This window comes from Diplotaxodon limnothrissa, linkage group LG4, assembly GCF_057381915.1.
Source record: "Diplotaxodon limnothrissa isolate DT_005_m linkage group LG4, D_limnothrissa_male_GT1.1, whole genome shotgun sequence".
NCBI lineage: Eukaryota > Metazoa > Chordata > Actinopteri > Cichliformes > Cichlidae > Diplotaxodon > Diplotaxodon limnothrissa.
In genome coordinates, this window is record NC_140599.1 from 11,078,304 (window position 1) to 11,091,991 (window position 13,688).

The following is a 13,688-nucleotide window of genomic DNA, read 5'->3' on the forward strand; positions in this document are numbered from 1 at the left end:
ATCTCACACCACAGACATGTAAGGTGCACTCAGGCATGTCACTGAACCCCCAGGTGTACTCTGCAACCCAGTGACGAACATAAAAATGTGGTTAAACTGCTCTAAGGTGCTTTGGAAAAAAAAAAATCAAATCTTTAAGAACATCTTGTAAGCTGAAATGACGCCAACATGAAAAAAAAACAAGAAAAAGAAAAAGAGGCAGTTCTTACCGAGCCCCCCAGGGGACATGGGAGAAAAAAAAATTACGGAGGAAAAAAAAAATTAGGGAGGAAAAAAAAAAATTAGGGAGAAAAAAAAAATTAAGACGGACTTTTGCGAGCGCTCGCAAAAGAGCCTGGAATTGCCTTCTATACACCCATCAGTGTGAATGAATGATAAAAGGCACATGAGATAAAAAGCTGAATTAAAACGTTAGTCCAGCATAAGAACCCTGCCTCTTGCTCCATGAGAGCGAAGGGGCTCCAGCCAACCCTATGAGTCTTTTTGGCTGTCAGATAATAACCAATTCAGTGTTATTGATTGATGAAATAAAGTCTGTTAAACCTCTTAAGGTTTCTTTTGATCCTCATCTTCAACTTTTCTGTGTTTTTTAGCATTCTCTAAATTCTTGTAATATGTGTCACTTAGAGTTTGTTGATGGCCAACAGATCAAATTCCAGGACAAAAACAATTCTACAGCTCAGTCTGCCTTACAGGGAAACAGGTTAGTCTGACTAAAGTAACACACACACACACCCTCAATAATCTCACAGAAACAAAGAACATTTCAAAGATGACGACCGGTTCAGCCTTTGAAAGCTACAATCAAAACCATGGAGTGACTCATCACCACAGCATGTTCGTGGTTAAAATGGTGGAGGTGGAGCTTTGGGTGTGTTGGGAGAGGTTCACCTACAGGTAGAGGGACAGGTGGAGATCTTAACCAGAATCTGTCTGGACTCTGCATCAGCAACAAGCTCATCTCTGCATTTTGACAACAACCCAGCCAAGGTAAGTCTGCCAGACGTTTGTGTGTTATAGGAAGAGAACAACGAACTGTGTTCAGGCTGACGGAGTGGAGAATCGGGTTTGGTTATTTTAATGGGAAGGATTCAAAGAATTGAAAACTGAAGACATAAAAGGACACGACAAGAATAAGAAAGCCAGGTTTGGGATTTTCTGACAAGTGAATTTAAAGTGAGTTATATCGCACAAAAGAGACCAATTGGAAATCAAATATCACATGATTAAAATTCAAACATTGCATAAATCACACAAGGGAACAGAAATACACAGGAGCCAATATTGATTTTTATTTATGCGCATGTTTCTGCTAATCTGCCAACGTTTTCTTGACTTTTATGTTGTTACTTCAAAGACTGAGGTTGTGCAGCATAATGCAGCTATAAAGGTGTGTTACACTGCACCTTTACAAAAAAAGGGTTCACTCTAAACGCTTTAATTCAGGATTTACCATGAACATTACTGTCTGACTGACTTACATTCTGGACCTGCAGGGACATTGAATTAGACTATAACTTAGCGCATTTGACAGAGACGGTGTCATGGTCCTGGGCCATGTGGGCCCAGTATTCTTAGTTTTCATGTATTTTTGTATTTTGTTCTTTATTTAGGCCATGCTTCCTGGGTTGATCTGTTACGTTGTTCCTTATGTGTTTTCCCTTCGTGACTCTTACCCCCTGTGTGCCCCTCTGTGTATTTATGAGCCCTCGTCTCTCTTTGTGTTTTATTCTATGTTTTCCCCAGCCCGTTATGTCTGCGTTCTCCCCGTGCTCTCTCTCCTCCTGTTTGAACCTCTGTGTACTTCCTGCTTTACTTTGCCCATCTCCCATCAGTGTTACGTTCACTCCTGCCGTGTCTTGTTATGATTATCAGTGTCACCTGTGTTCCCCGTGTGCATCCACTTCCCCTGATCATCCCTCATGTGTATTTAGTCTCTGTGTTTCATACAGTCTGTGTCGCGTCGTCTGTGTTCCCACCCTCCGTGTTTCCATGCCTGGTCTGTTGTCTTCCAAGCCATAGCCTCACCATAGTTTGTTCCCAGTTTAGGTTTTTGTTTAGCCACGCCATCCCTGCTGTATTTGCACACCTTGTTTTCAGCCATATTAAAGGCTCGCCTTTTGTTAAAACTCACTCCCGTCTGCTCACTTGTGTACGCACCTGGGTCCATTACACGCATTCTCCACTCGGTCCGTCACAGCGGACCGTGACAGACGGGGCCTGGTGTAGGATTCAAATCATCTTCATGGGTAAAATTTCAGGTGTTACGTTTTAGATTTCTTGACGTACTTCAGCTGGGTCTTGAAAAACCATCATAAGTAACTGATCCAGAGTGAGAGTGAGGACGGTCTTTGCAGCAGTTGCTATGGCTGACATGTAAACAATGTAAAAGATTGCATTTTGAATGCAGTGAAAGGACATGCATGTGCACATAGTGAAAAAGTTCCTTCATGTTGTTGTAAATAAATATATACATTTGTTCTGTATCCAAGTATTTCATTTTCAAATTGCTTTTAGGGGATTTCTGTGATTGTTTTGGCTGATTATCAAAGGTGAACTGAAAATCAAGGTCAGAGAATGTGATGATTGTTTAATCAGGGAATTTCCAGATTTAAACTGCCCACTGATTCATCAGCTGAATACTGAAATGCATCATGGAAAAAAATGAAAAACAAAGTTCCCTCCCTCTCTCACATGGAGACACAGGTTTGACCAGCACCAGAGTCTCGGTGAAGCCACGCCTACAGCAGGGTGTTAACTCATATGTAACAAAAAGTTCTACTCTGCATCTCATTCAGTTTCACTGAACTCATCATAAGCCCAAGACTGCACTGCATATTTACCTAAAACCTACCTGCTTAATTTCCATGAATTTCCTTTCCCCCCCAAAAGCATACGTACATCCCATGCTAAATGGTCCTTATGTGAAGGGAAAGAACTCTAGGAAGCTTCTGGGAAGAACTTTATCCAATTAATGTGCCACCGGCTATTCCGAGCACAGAGATCCAGCAAGAGAAAAAGCAGCACATTAGATAACGTTACTGCTCCTTGTTAACAGTCATCAAACATATTGTATTTCTGCAAAAAAAAAAACCACAATAAAAATCCTGCTCTCTCACGACCAAATTCAGAGGGTGTTGTAACAGTTTTGGCTGGCACACCCAGAGGGAAGCATGCAGCTCAGTCGCATTCCTGCGCCATCATATGGGTGTATACAAGTTCTCAATGTCTATGTGTGACACAACGATAAAGCGGTCGATCAGCTTCTGTTCTGAATCGGACTTACCTAGGCTGGTGTAGCAGGTGGAGACATTAAGCAAGACCCAATAATGTAAATAATACATTTTAGGGTGACGTATCTTGGTTAAGGTTAGGCTAGTGTGCTGCAAATGTAGTGAGGGAAACAAGGCTGTTTGTGTAAGAGAAACAGAAAACCATTCAGAGAATGAATGGTTGATCAAGGTAGCGCCCAGTTATTGTGCATGTCTGTGTGGAAAGAGAGAAACGAGAAAAGTGAGACAAAAGGAAACAAGCTGAACGCAGAGAGGAACGCGCGAGTATACTTTAAGCTCTGTGATCCTCCATCAAACCAGTCACATGACTTCTGACTGTCAAAGGGCCTTTCTCACACTGCTGGAGCTTCAGAAGCACAGTGAGGATGTAATAGAGTGAATAAATGAATGTGTTCAGTTTGGGAATGACTCTGTAGAGTGGATTAAATTTTACAGGCAAACATCCAAATCTATAAAATACGTCTGGCAGCTGTATATGGACACATTTAAATTACAGCATGCTCTTCCAGAGGGAGAGGTGTCCAGATAACACCGGAAACAAACAGACATTTTTTATACTGTGAGCCATGCGGCATCACATTTGTGCCTTCTATCATAAGAATACAGATTATGTTTAAATGATGTAACATCAAATGATTTTTCACATCCTATCTCTGAGCTTTAGATTGATATTGATATAACGACTGATTGGACAGTGATGCTTTTTGGCAGATATTTCAGCTCTGATTTTGACTTTTACTCAATCTATGTTCACATTCTCTTAGCTTATCTTATCATTTATCTCCACTTCCTCTGGCTCGTCTTATCATCGCAGCCGACACTGGTCACTGGTCGGAGACACCAGGAGCACTTTTTGGATACCAGCAGTGTGTATCGGAGATGATTATGTCGCACGTGCTCTACACGCTCATGAAATATATAAATAATCACAATAAGGTTGTGTTACACCTGGCACACAGCATCCATGTAACTCATACAATCAAATACTTTAAATATCAGAGCCAGCGTTGGATTTCTTTACCTTTTGGCATGTACCTTGGGGGATGGCACCTGCTTCACACGTGGAAGCGTTTTGTTATAATATAATTAGAAAGACTTCACTCAAAGTTTGTTAGTCTCAACATCTGTTTTTAAAGTATTAAAGTCTGAATTTCAGTATCATCTCAGAGTATACAATCAAATTATCCAAGCAGTAGATTCCACTGTTATTTATTTCCTACTGCTACTACATATATAAGATTGTCACATATGATACATATACTTTTATCAAGTACATATAGAAAGCTGTGCACACGAAATGCCTTACGAGTAACATTTCAGCCGTACAAACGAATGAAACATTAATTAATTCAACAAATATCTTTGGGTTTATGTTGCATTTAAGTCAGTAATGTAATTTCTCTGGTAGCCTGATATTATACATGAAATGGGAAAACAAAGCACTAATGCAATTCCAAGGATTTTCTTTTAGAAGGAGGTCAGAAAGAAGTTTCTGTGAGCAGCCACACCTGAAACAGTCCAACTGGCACTCAGACGCTCCTAGGCGTTTCCCAAAAGCTGCTCACATGAAAGGTCCCTACAATGAAGGGCTAGATATGTGTCAGACAGGAATGAGAGACATTTTCATGGTGACCGAACCGGCAATGTTTCAGTTCAATCGCCAAGGCTTTGGTTCCCTCTGGTGGCACAAAGCAGCATTGCATTTGTCTTGAGCATTGGAAAGAAAAAGGGAAAGCAGAATCACAGGAGAGATCTCAGGTATTTGGCCCTGACCGCACCCTTCATTACAGTCCTTTTTGTTTCTTTGCAGCAAAATGAGTGCAGACGGAAAAAAGGAACCCCCTCCCTACATCATACCGGGTAAGCCCACAGCTCACACATGCTCAGTCAATATTCATGATCATTATCGTCATCTCCTCACCAGCTTGATTCTTTCCCTTTTCCTCTTCATATGGTCCAGTAGAAAGTCAAGGTGATGGCGTGAGAGTTTACCACCCCCACACTCCTTTCACCCCACCCTCCATGCAGACACAGCAATCTGTCACGCCAGGTATTCTTCTCACACCTGAGTCTCACACTTTTTAGAAGATTTAAGGTAAACATACTGTTGTTCATTGTTTTGCGTGTTTCCTGTCTTCTCTCAGTGTACACCGGCGGAGGGGGAGGCGCAGGTCAAGGTTTGGACTCTGGAGAAGGCAAAAAAAAGTTTGTAAGCTACGACATGGGACTGGGGACTGAGTCCGGCATGACGACCTGCGCTTCCTGCCAGCAACAGGTTATGACCAATGTCACCTACAAGGCAGGAACGTACGCCTGGCTCATGTGTTTACTCTTCATTTGCTGTGGGTGAGTGGTTTTAATCAGTTAGCTTCTTTTTAGCGCCCCAAGGCTTTTGAACACAGATCTTCTTTGTTCAACTCTGTTACTTGATTTTTATCAATTTTATCTCTTGTAAATACACTGCATACAGCACACTTCAAAGGATGAAGTGGAAACGTTCTTTCTTTTCATGTCTGTATATGCATGTAAAAATGTAATAAAGAATGATCTCATCTGCTGTATGATAGCACGACTCTAACCTTCTGTGTGTGTGTGTTGCAGGTTAGTCCTTTGCTGCTGCCTGATTCCGTTCTTCATGAAGAGATTCAAGGATGCTTACCACACCTGCCCACGCTGCAACAGAGTGCTGCACGTTGAGAAGAGGAAATGCTGTAAATGATGAGCACCAGGGCTGATATGGCCCCGTAGAAATAATAAAGTCTTATGGTCAACCGGTAAAAAAAATGGCATTTTCTCAAACTGGCAGAGAAAGGTGACAGGGGTAAATGCAGCTTGTTTCTATGGATGACAAAGCCAAACATGAATGACTTCTATCAGATTATTAGGAAACAGACTGGGAGTGATTGTGTTGTCCGAGCTTTTGTTTGGTTTTTTTTTTGCTCTGGCAAGTTACAGAACACCCCATGCACTTTGAAACTGTTATCATTATACTCAGAAAATTTTGGATGCGTAATGTTAAAATGAAGGTTTGTACATAGAATATATTGCATGTTTTATGCATAACGGGATTGCACAATTTCTGAATAAATCACAGCGGCAGTAAATTACACATTGAACGATAAAAGGGTGCAGAAATAAATATATTGGCTCATCTCCAGTTTCATGAGTCATTGCTCAGTAAACTGATACACAAAGCATACTGGGTTAATGTCATATTTGCATATGTGTCACTCAGGCAAGGCAAAAACAAGCTTACAGTTTGTTATATTGGAGTGCTGTAAATATAGTTAAGCCTTTTGTTCAGACTATTTGAATGTATTCATTCATTATATTGCAAATTACAATGCAAAAGTAAACCCCCCCACCCCTGGAGGATGAGCATGCTCTATTGCTCTATTATTTACTACTATTAGCTCTATGATAACATTATTTCTCTAATAAAAACAGATATTACAGAACTCTGCTGTGTTTGTGTTGGTTCTTCTTCTCTCTAGAAATGTCACATCTACATTGATGGAGTACTCAAAAAAAGTAATGCATTTACTCATTGCCCATCTTGAACATAATGCAGTATGATACTGCCAGAGAAAGTCATTTGTTACTGTGCTTGTTTTATTACTTTTGCATTACTTCGTAACATGCCCTGAAATGCACTGTCACGCAGTTAACAGTTAACAATGAAAACATTAGTCCCACACACTTACATGAATCCCTTTCCTGTTTAGGACAGACATACAATCTTTTCTTTTTAGTGTTGACACAGAGCAGCTGAAAACCAGACCAAAGACACTTCAAAGCAATCGACACAGTCATTCTACTGTATAAACGCAGTAGAAACGGCTTTGTTACCTGTTAAAACTAGGATGTGGTTGCTGGGGTGGAGCAGAACTGTAGTTACCAATAAGTAAGTACAGATAACATAAAGAAATTAACTGTTTTGCAACTTATAACTGCGTGATTTTACCTACTCTTGTGTTCTACATTATAGTCAATCCTTTTAAAAAATTCTATTATGATTTATTTTCTACCATGTCTCCTGCTCTCTTGGTCAGATCTCTCTAAAAAAGGACACGCTTTACCTGAATCAATAAACAATGTATAAAGTCAGAAAAACGGATTGCAGCTTCAACCTTGTAACAGGAATCTTCTTTCTGTTTCAAAAATGACTTGATATCACTCATGACTTGGGATGGGTATCGTTTAAGTTTTATCCGATACCAGTACTGTTACGGATTCAAATATTGGGGATGGATACAAGAGGAAAAACCACAATAACAACACTGGTCCGGCCGGGTTGAGTCAAACAATGATTTTAATGATCACACGCGTGGGAGATGGACACCGTACGCAGACAGCATCAGATCTCAAAATGGTGGAGCATTGATCAAACTCTTATAGCCTTTAGTGGCCGCCACCTAATCATAAAAGCCTAAACATTCACATTTTTTCTCTCACACGGCACCTAAGCTACGACCTTGGCTCCCTGTTTATCTGCTCCTGCTGAGATGGGGCAGAAAACTCCAGTATGTTCTGTTCTCTTCTAATCAGACAAATAAGGCGATGACTTTCTGCGAACAGTATTTCTTATAACTCAGCAGTATAATGCATCATAAAACAATATCATTCATCCACAATAAATCAGCAGTCTAATGTAATGCAAATCAGTTTAACAAATGCAATAGTTATCACCTTCTTCTAATTCAGGAGAATAATGCAAACTAAAACTACATAATAATTCACAATCTTTAATTAGGGGTCTAACATGGCATAAAATAATATTATAATCCCACAGTACCAAACCGGTACTTTTGAAACGGTGCCGGTGCTTGAACCGGTGCTTATGATGGTGTTTGCTAGTTCACCTTACATGCATTAATTTAATCACGTGGTTAGCCTACTCAACGTAAATTACACACGAACAACATTAAGCGACTCACCCAGAGAAGAACGGCTGCTGCTGCCATCATCATCCGTCATCATTTCTGCTACACTGACTCTCCTCTTCGGGTTCTTGGGGGATGTTGCTAACTCCGGTTCCGATAACAGGCACCACACCCGCAGAAGATGTGCTCGGTCTTGCAGCAAGCTATCAAATACGGTGCATTTCTCGGCTTAAAAACCCCCCGCTATGTGTCGCCAGGCATTTTATCAGATTCGAGGTGTTACCTCATTTGCACAGTATCACCTTAAAGAACTTGTTGCAGAGTTTGCATCTTTTGCTGTGAAGTACAGCCAGACTTTTGACCGCTTCGCCTTGGGCATTTTTAATCTGTAGCTCTGCTCTAAAAGAAAGTACGTACCTGGGCCCGCCTACTACGCTTGCAAAGGTAAAATGATTGGCTAGAATCCAAAGTGTATGACATCTCAGGGGAAAAAAGAACACCGAAATAAATAATCGTAACGATTACGTAATAATCGTAATCGGCCTTAAAATGCAGCTTTTAAGGCTGCAGACCCAATTGGGATACAGTTTGTATGTGCTTTGGAGTTTGTACGTGCTTTGTCTCTAGGGGCCACCGTATATATTTATATATAAATAAAACCACAGGCACAAAACATATCTGTGGCAGCCAGAATTCTTGTTGGGTTGTAGGGGATCAAATCCTTATTTCACTCAGTGACATGGGGATCAGTTTATAACTTTAATGTTTGGACCCTGTCTCAATGCTATGAGCTCGTTTGTTATGTTCCAGCATTTTAACATTGTATTTGAACAAGTTTATCAATTTTAGAAATGTCACCCATCCATAGTTTCATTGTTAATGGGTGACTGGTGTAAGTGCCTTGAGGAAAATATCTTACTTCAGCAGTTCAACAGCACTGCAAACTTAAGCCTTTCCAATTACTGTGAAGTTAAATCAGTGTCTTCCTAACAACAATTTTTGTAACGGCTGAAGTAGTTGTATATAAGAGGCTCTACCATTAAAAGTTGTGTTTATAGTTTATATCCTTACTACAGGAACAGCCAGCAAACAGTAGAGTCTCATAATGGGAGATCAATCAGAGGTATGCTTTCAACGTAATGAGTAGATCAGTCTGCTGCACTCTGGACAAATCTGGAGACTGTGAATTTCTATCAGTACATAATCTAACATACTTTTTAATGTTAAATACAGAGAATCTTTAATGACATTAAGGTAACATTTCAGTGGACAGTTTTACAGATTACATTTTAATATGTCAAAGCAGCAAAAACACATGTAAATAATAAAGACACATAAAAACAGAAACATAAAAACAGAAGGACGCCTAAAAGGCTCAGTAGTGACTTTCATCTCTGCCCCGGTGCCTTTATTTTGTTAATACACGTGTGTTGCATTAACAAAATGAGGAGGCCTCGGTCTGGAGTGGAATGATTGGAGCAGAGGAGGCCTATGATGGAAATGAATCCATGAGGGTTGGTTTGATTTTCTTGAGGACCAGTCTAGGGAATTTCCCACTGAGAGGAGTGATGCTGAGACTGTGTGGGGAAGGAGACGGGCTCAGGGTGATTCTGTTTGAGGAACTTGGTGCGGTAGAGGAGATCAGTGGTGTGAATGGAGGGGACTCCGGGTGAGAGGCAGGAGGTGTTATATTCTGGTCTCATTCACGACTGACTCCAGAATATCTATTTCCTACCCAACGGGGTAGTAAGGTTTATTAAGAAGTCATGCCACTCAGATTGACCCTCTGCCATGTACAACAATAACATACAGCCTAACAATCTGGCCCAACCCCGACTTACTTGTGTTCCACTCTAAAACGTCCGTGCAGCAACACAATCCATTGTGGAACAAATCATCTTGCAAACAATAATTCACTTTATTACAGGAGGGACTAATACATTTTCACACAGGCACACTGACCGGGTTCAGTGTGTTTGGCATTTGCACCAGTACTGTGTTCTGATTGATTAGGGTGTTAACACCTGGCTGTGTCTGTGGCTGGCACACCCAGACTCTATCCAGCTGATGTGGTTCCTTCATCGCTGAATTAGAAGATGGCTCTGTTTGACTTGGTCTCATACAAGGTTTTTTGGCCTGCTGAGCGTCCTCTTAAGGTTCAGAAGACACAAACAAAAACACAATGGTTCTTTTTTAATAGATTTTTGACTTTTTTCCCCGAAATATTCTCTCACCTTTGCTGCAGTTGCGATCTCTGACTCTCTTCCTCTTTTTGCCCTAAAAACAAACACATCAGAATTTTCTTGAGCTGATACAAACTCTCTGCAGTGACTGTTTCATCATTCAGTGCAGTGAAAGGCACATGCATGAACTGTATGTTGGCACTTTGGACATACATAGTTCTCTTTGGTTGACCAATTCGGATGTTCTGTGGCGTGATGACATCTTTGTGTTTCAGCCTCGTCAAAATATTTTTTCTGCTCCTTCTTTGAGAGCGACTTCCACTGTGGATAGAAGATCACAAGAACACACTGTCAGCTCGTATAAATACACAGAAACACTGCTACTACAAATAACTACAGGACAGCTGGTACACATGCACAAACAAGAGCACAGAACATTAAGAGATGCATAAATATATTCAGAGTTACACACTTACTCTCTCTCCCACAGCTGCATTCACAGCTGCACTGTTACTGATATTTAGCTCTGCTTTGACCTTTGGCCTCTGCTCTTTAAGGTACAGCATGAAGGCATTTGGGGGCTTCTTAATGTAAGCCTGGTCTGTACCCTGTTTGGTTTGATGCTTGCTGCTTCAACAGGAATAAAACCCAGAGTGAGAGCATGTGTTACCACCGTGTACAACTGTGAGGAAAGTACTTTAAAAACACGAGTAACGCTGTGAAACTGAATGTAAGGCGACATCATTAAAGGAGGCTGATTTTAATAATTCACACACACATCTGCAGATAAATGACAGATACCTGCAGATCAGTGAGAAAACGCAGCAGAGAAACTTACTTTGGAGCGCAGCTGTGGGGTGGAGGAGCTGGAAGAACAGCTGCTGTTTTTGCCGATGGGATGTTGTTTACAGGCAACTGATACAGTAGATTGTGTGGAGAGATGGAGAAGGACAAAAATCCATAATACTGACACTTAGTCCAGCATTTCAAAGACTAATAATGATAAACAGCACAGAAACATGCAAACTAAACTGTTTTTCTTTCATTAGCCTGAAGCATCCAACAGGTTCAAGCACCTTTATCAATAAAAATCTAACGACAACTGTCTGAGTGTCTCACCTGTCTTTGGCTAGCTGTGCCATTTTTGGGACAGAATTGTTCTCTTTCTGGGATCCTGTGGCACACATTCATAGGAATTTGAACTTCTTAGACTGGGACTGACATTTTATATCATACAGAACTAAACTAAGGACAAGTATTATGTGCAAACAGGACTTATCAGTTAAAGTCAGTTAGTAATTAAAATATGATATGTATTTTATGAAGAAGTCAAATACCAAAAAGTACATAATATAGTGAACGGGTTGCAGTTGTTCATTAGAAACATTGAAATAGTTCATATATATATATATAGTCAAGAATCTACATTAATTATCAGAGATATAATATTTAACAACACTAACAAGTTATATGACAGTTTCATCTGATTCAAAGCATTTTTTTAACCTTTTAGTTCAGATTTAAGTCAAACTGTTACAAATTTAAAATACTGACTTGTGGGATTTAATACCTGATTATGCTGAACTATAATGCAGAGAGAACTATTTAACAGCAGTAGTAAAAAGGTACACTGCACGTACAAGTTTTACTTGCATTCCTGTGATAACCTGATGTTGGTATGATGCACTGAAAGAGATTAAATCATCTCTAACTGTGTGCTGTGTGAAGGAAGTTACTGCTTACAGATTTTTTCAAATACTGCATATTTTAAAGTAAATCTTTCTCATAATGCCACTGCATCATCTGTTTTGAATTTTAATTAAATTCTTGGGTTTTTCCTGTGAATTCCTGACTTTACTGCTCCATTAAACAACATCTCAATAACTTAAACAGACCTTTTTTTCCTTTGTGTTCAAGTTGAAGGACCCAGTAAAACACAAGATTCAGGCACATTTTTGAAGAAAAACTAATTGTGGGATTTGAAAGAGTCTAGTGTATTATTAAGATGTATGAACCAAATGACCTTAAAACTACCTATATAAGTACTCACCAAAAATGTTCAGTGTAGTTTCAGTTGTTTTGTTGTTAAATCTTGTTTAAAATTGAAGTTTGTAGGTTTTCTTTTTGAGGCTCTGATGAATATGTTTTCACACGATGACGTTCAAAGGTGAAGTGCTATCAGATTCTCTAGGTCAGTGGTTCCCAAATTGTTTTTGCTGGGCCCCCCTTTGTTTTACAAGAAAAATGTCCCCCCCCCCCCCCCCCGCACACACACACACCCACACGCACGCACTAACACATCCTCCAACCACACACACACATATTTTGCTCAATTGTGGTTTATTTCACACCTCAAACATTTAGTAAACAATTAAGCAAATACAAGTAATCTGCAGGTAGTAAGAAAGTAAACTACTAACTCTTTTACGCTACGTCCACACCTACACTGGTATTTTTGAAAACGCAGCTGTTTTGTCCACATGTAAACGGCGTTTCGAATCACCGAAAACTGAGATTTTTTATAACTCATTTTTTTCATTTACGTGTGGACGAGGAATACAGAGTTCGTCACGCAAGGTCAAAGGTATGTGCCTTTTTTCACATCAGCTGTGCGCCATGTTATTGTTTACATGAGATGAATTGCAGAATGGCAGATAGATTAACAGTATTTTGTCTCTGACTATCTTCAGGTTTTACACGCTTACATATAAACACGCAGTTACTGTCCCTCCATTTACAAAGGCAGAGGCGTCACGGTGTAATTATTTTATGTGTAATTGTTTTTTTTCCTGTGTAATAATATTCAACATTGCTATCAATAAATTTTTCAAAAAAATGCCTCTCTGCGCAAAATGGGTTTAAAAATATAAACAGCTGTGGGATACTGTTTGTCCGTGATTTAGATACGGGGAACAAATCGTGGCAGGTACGGCCTGATATTATTTGTATCCCACTGTAACTTTACTGTATAAAGAGCTAACATCTCCAAAATGTCAGGAGTAGTTAGTCATTACAACAAGTGTTTGTGAACTAAAAATCAAGAATGTGGGATACTGTTTGTCCGTGATTTGAACAGCCCAGCGCTGCTCTCGACAAAGGGAAAACCAATTCTGCAGGAGAGACCTACCTCGGCACTTGTGCAGGTGAAACCGAAGGGAAGATATACTTCACCATATTTTCTAGTCTTTGGCTTAGAATGAAGTTGGTTTGGAAACATATGCTTCATCTCCTGCTTTGCGTTTGTGTAGGCGCCCCGTGCTAGCAGTGTCCAAGCTTTGTTTTTTTTGTTTTTTTCCCTTTTCATGCCGCGCCCCCCCTGCAATGGCTCT

At 40.1% G+C, this 13,688-nt stretch overlaps 1 protein-coding gene across 1 annotated transcript; it reads left to right on the forward strand.

Moving 5' to 3' along the window:
- Nucleotides 1-956: 956 nt before the first annotated feature.
- litafd (LITAF domain containing) lies at nt 957-6,012 on the forward strand. Its single transcript, XM_085352175.1, has 5 exons — nt 957-990; nt 5,104-5,153; nt 5,254-5,343; nt 5,438-5,639; nt 5,895-6,012. The coding sequence occupies exons 2-5, from the start codon at nt 5,108-5,110 to the stop codon at nt 6,010-6,012; spliced, it is 456 nt and encodes a 151-aa protein (XP_085208301.1). The 5' UTR covers nt 957-990; nt 5,104-5,107.
- Nucleotides 6,013-13,688: the final 7,676 nt, after the last annotated feature.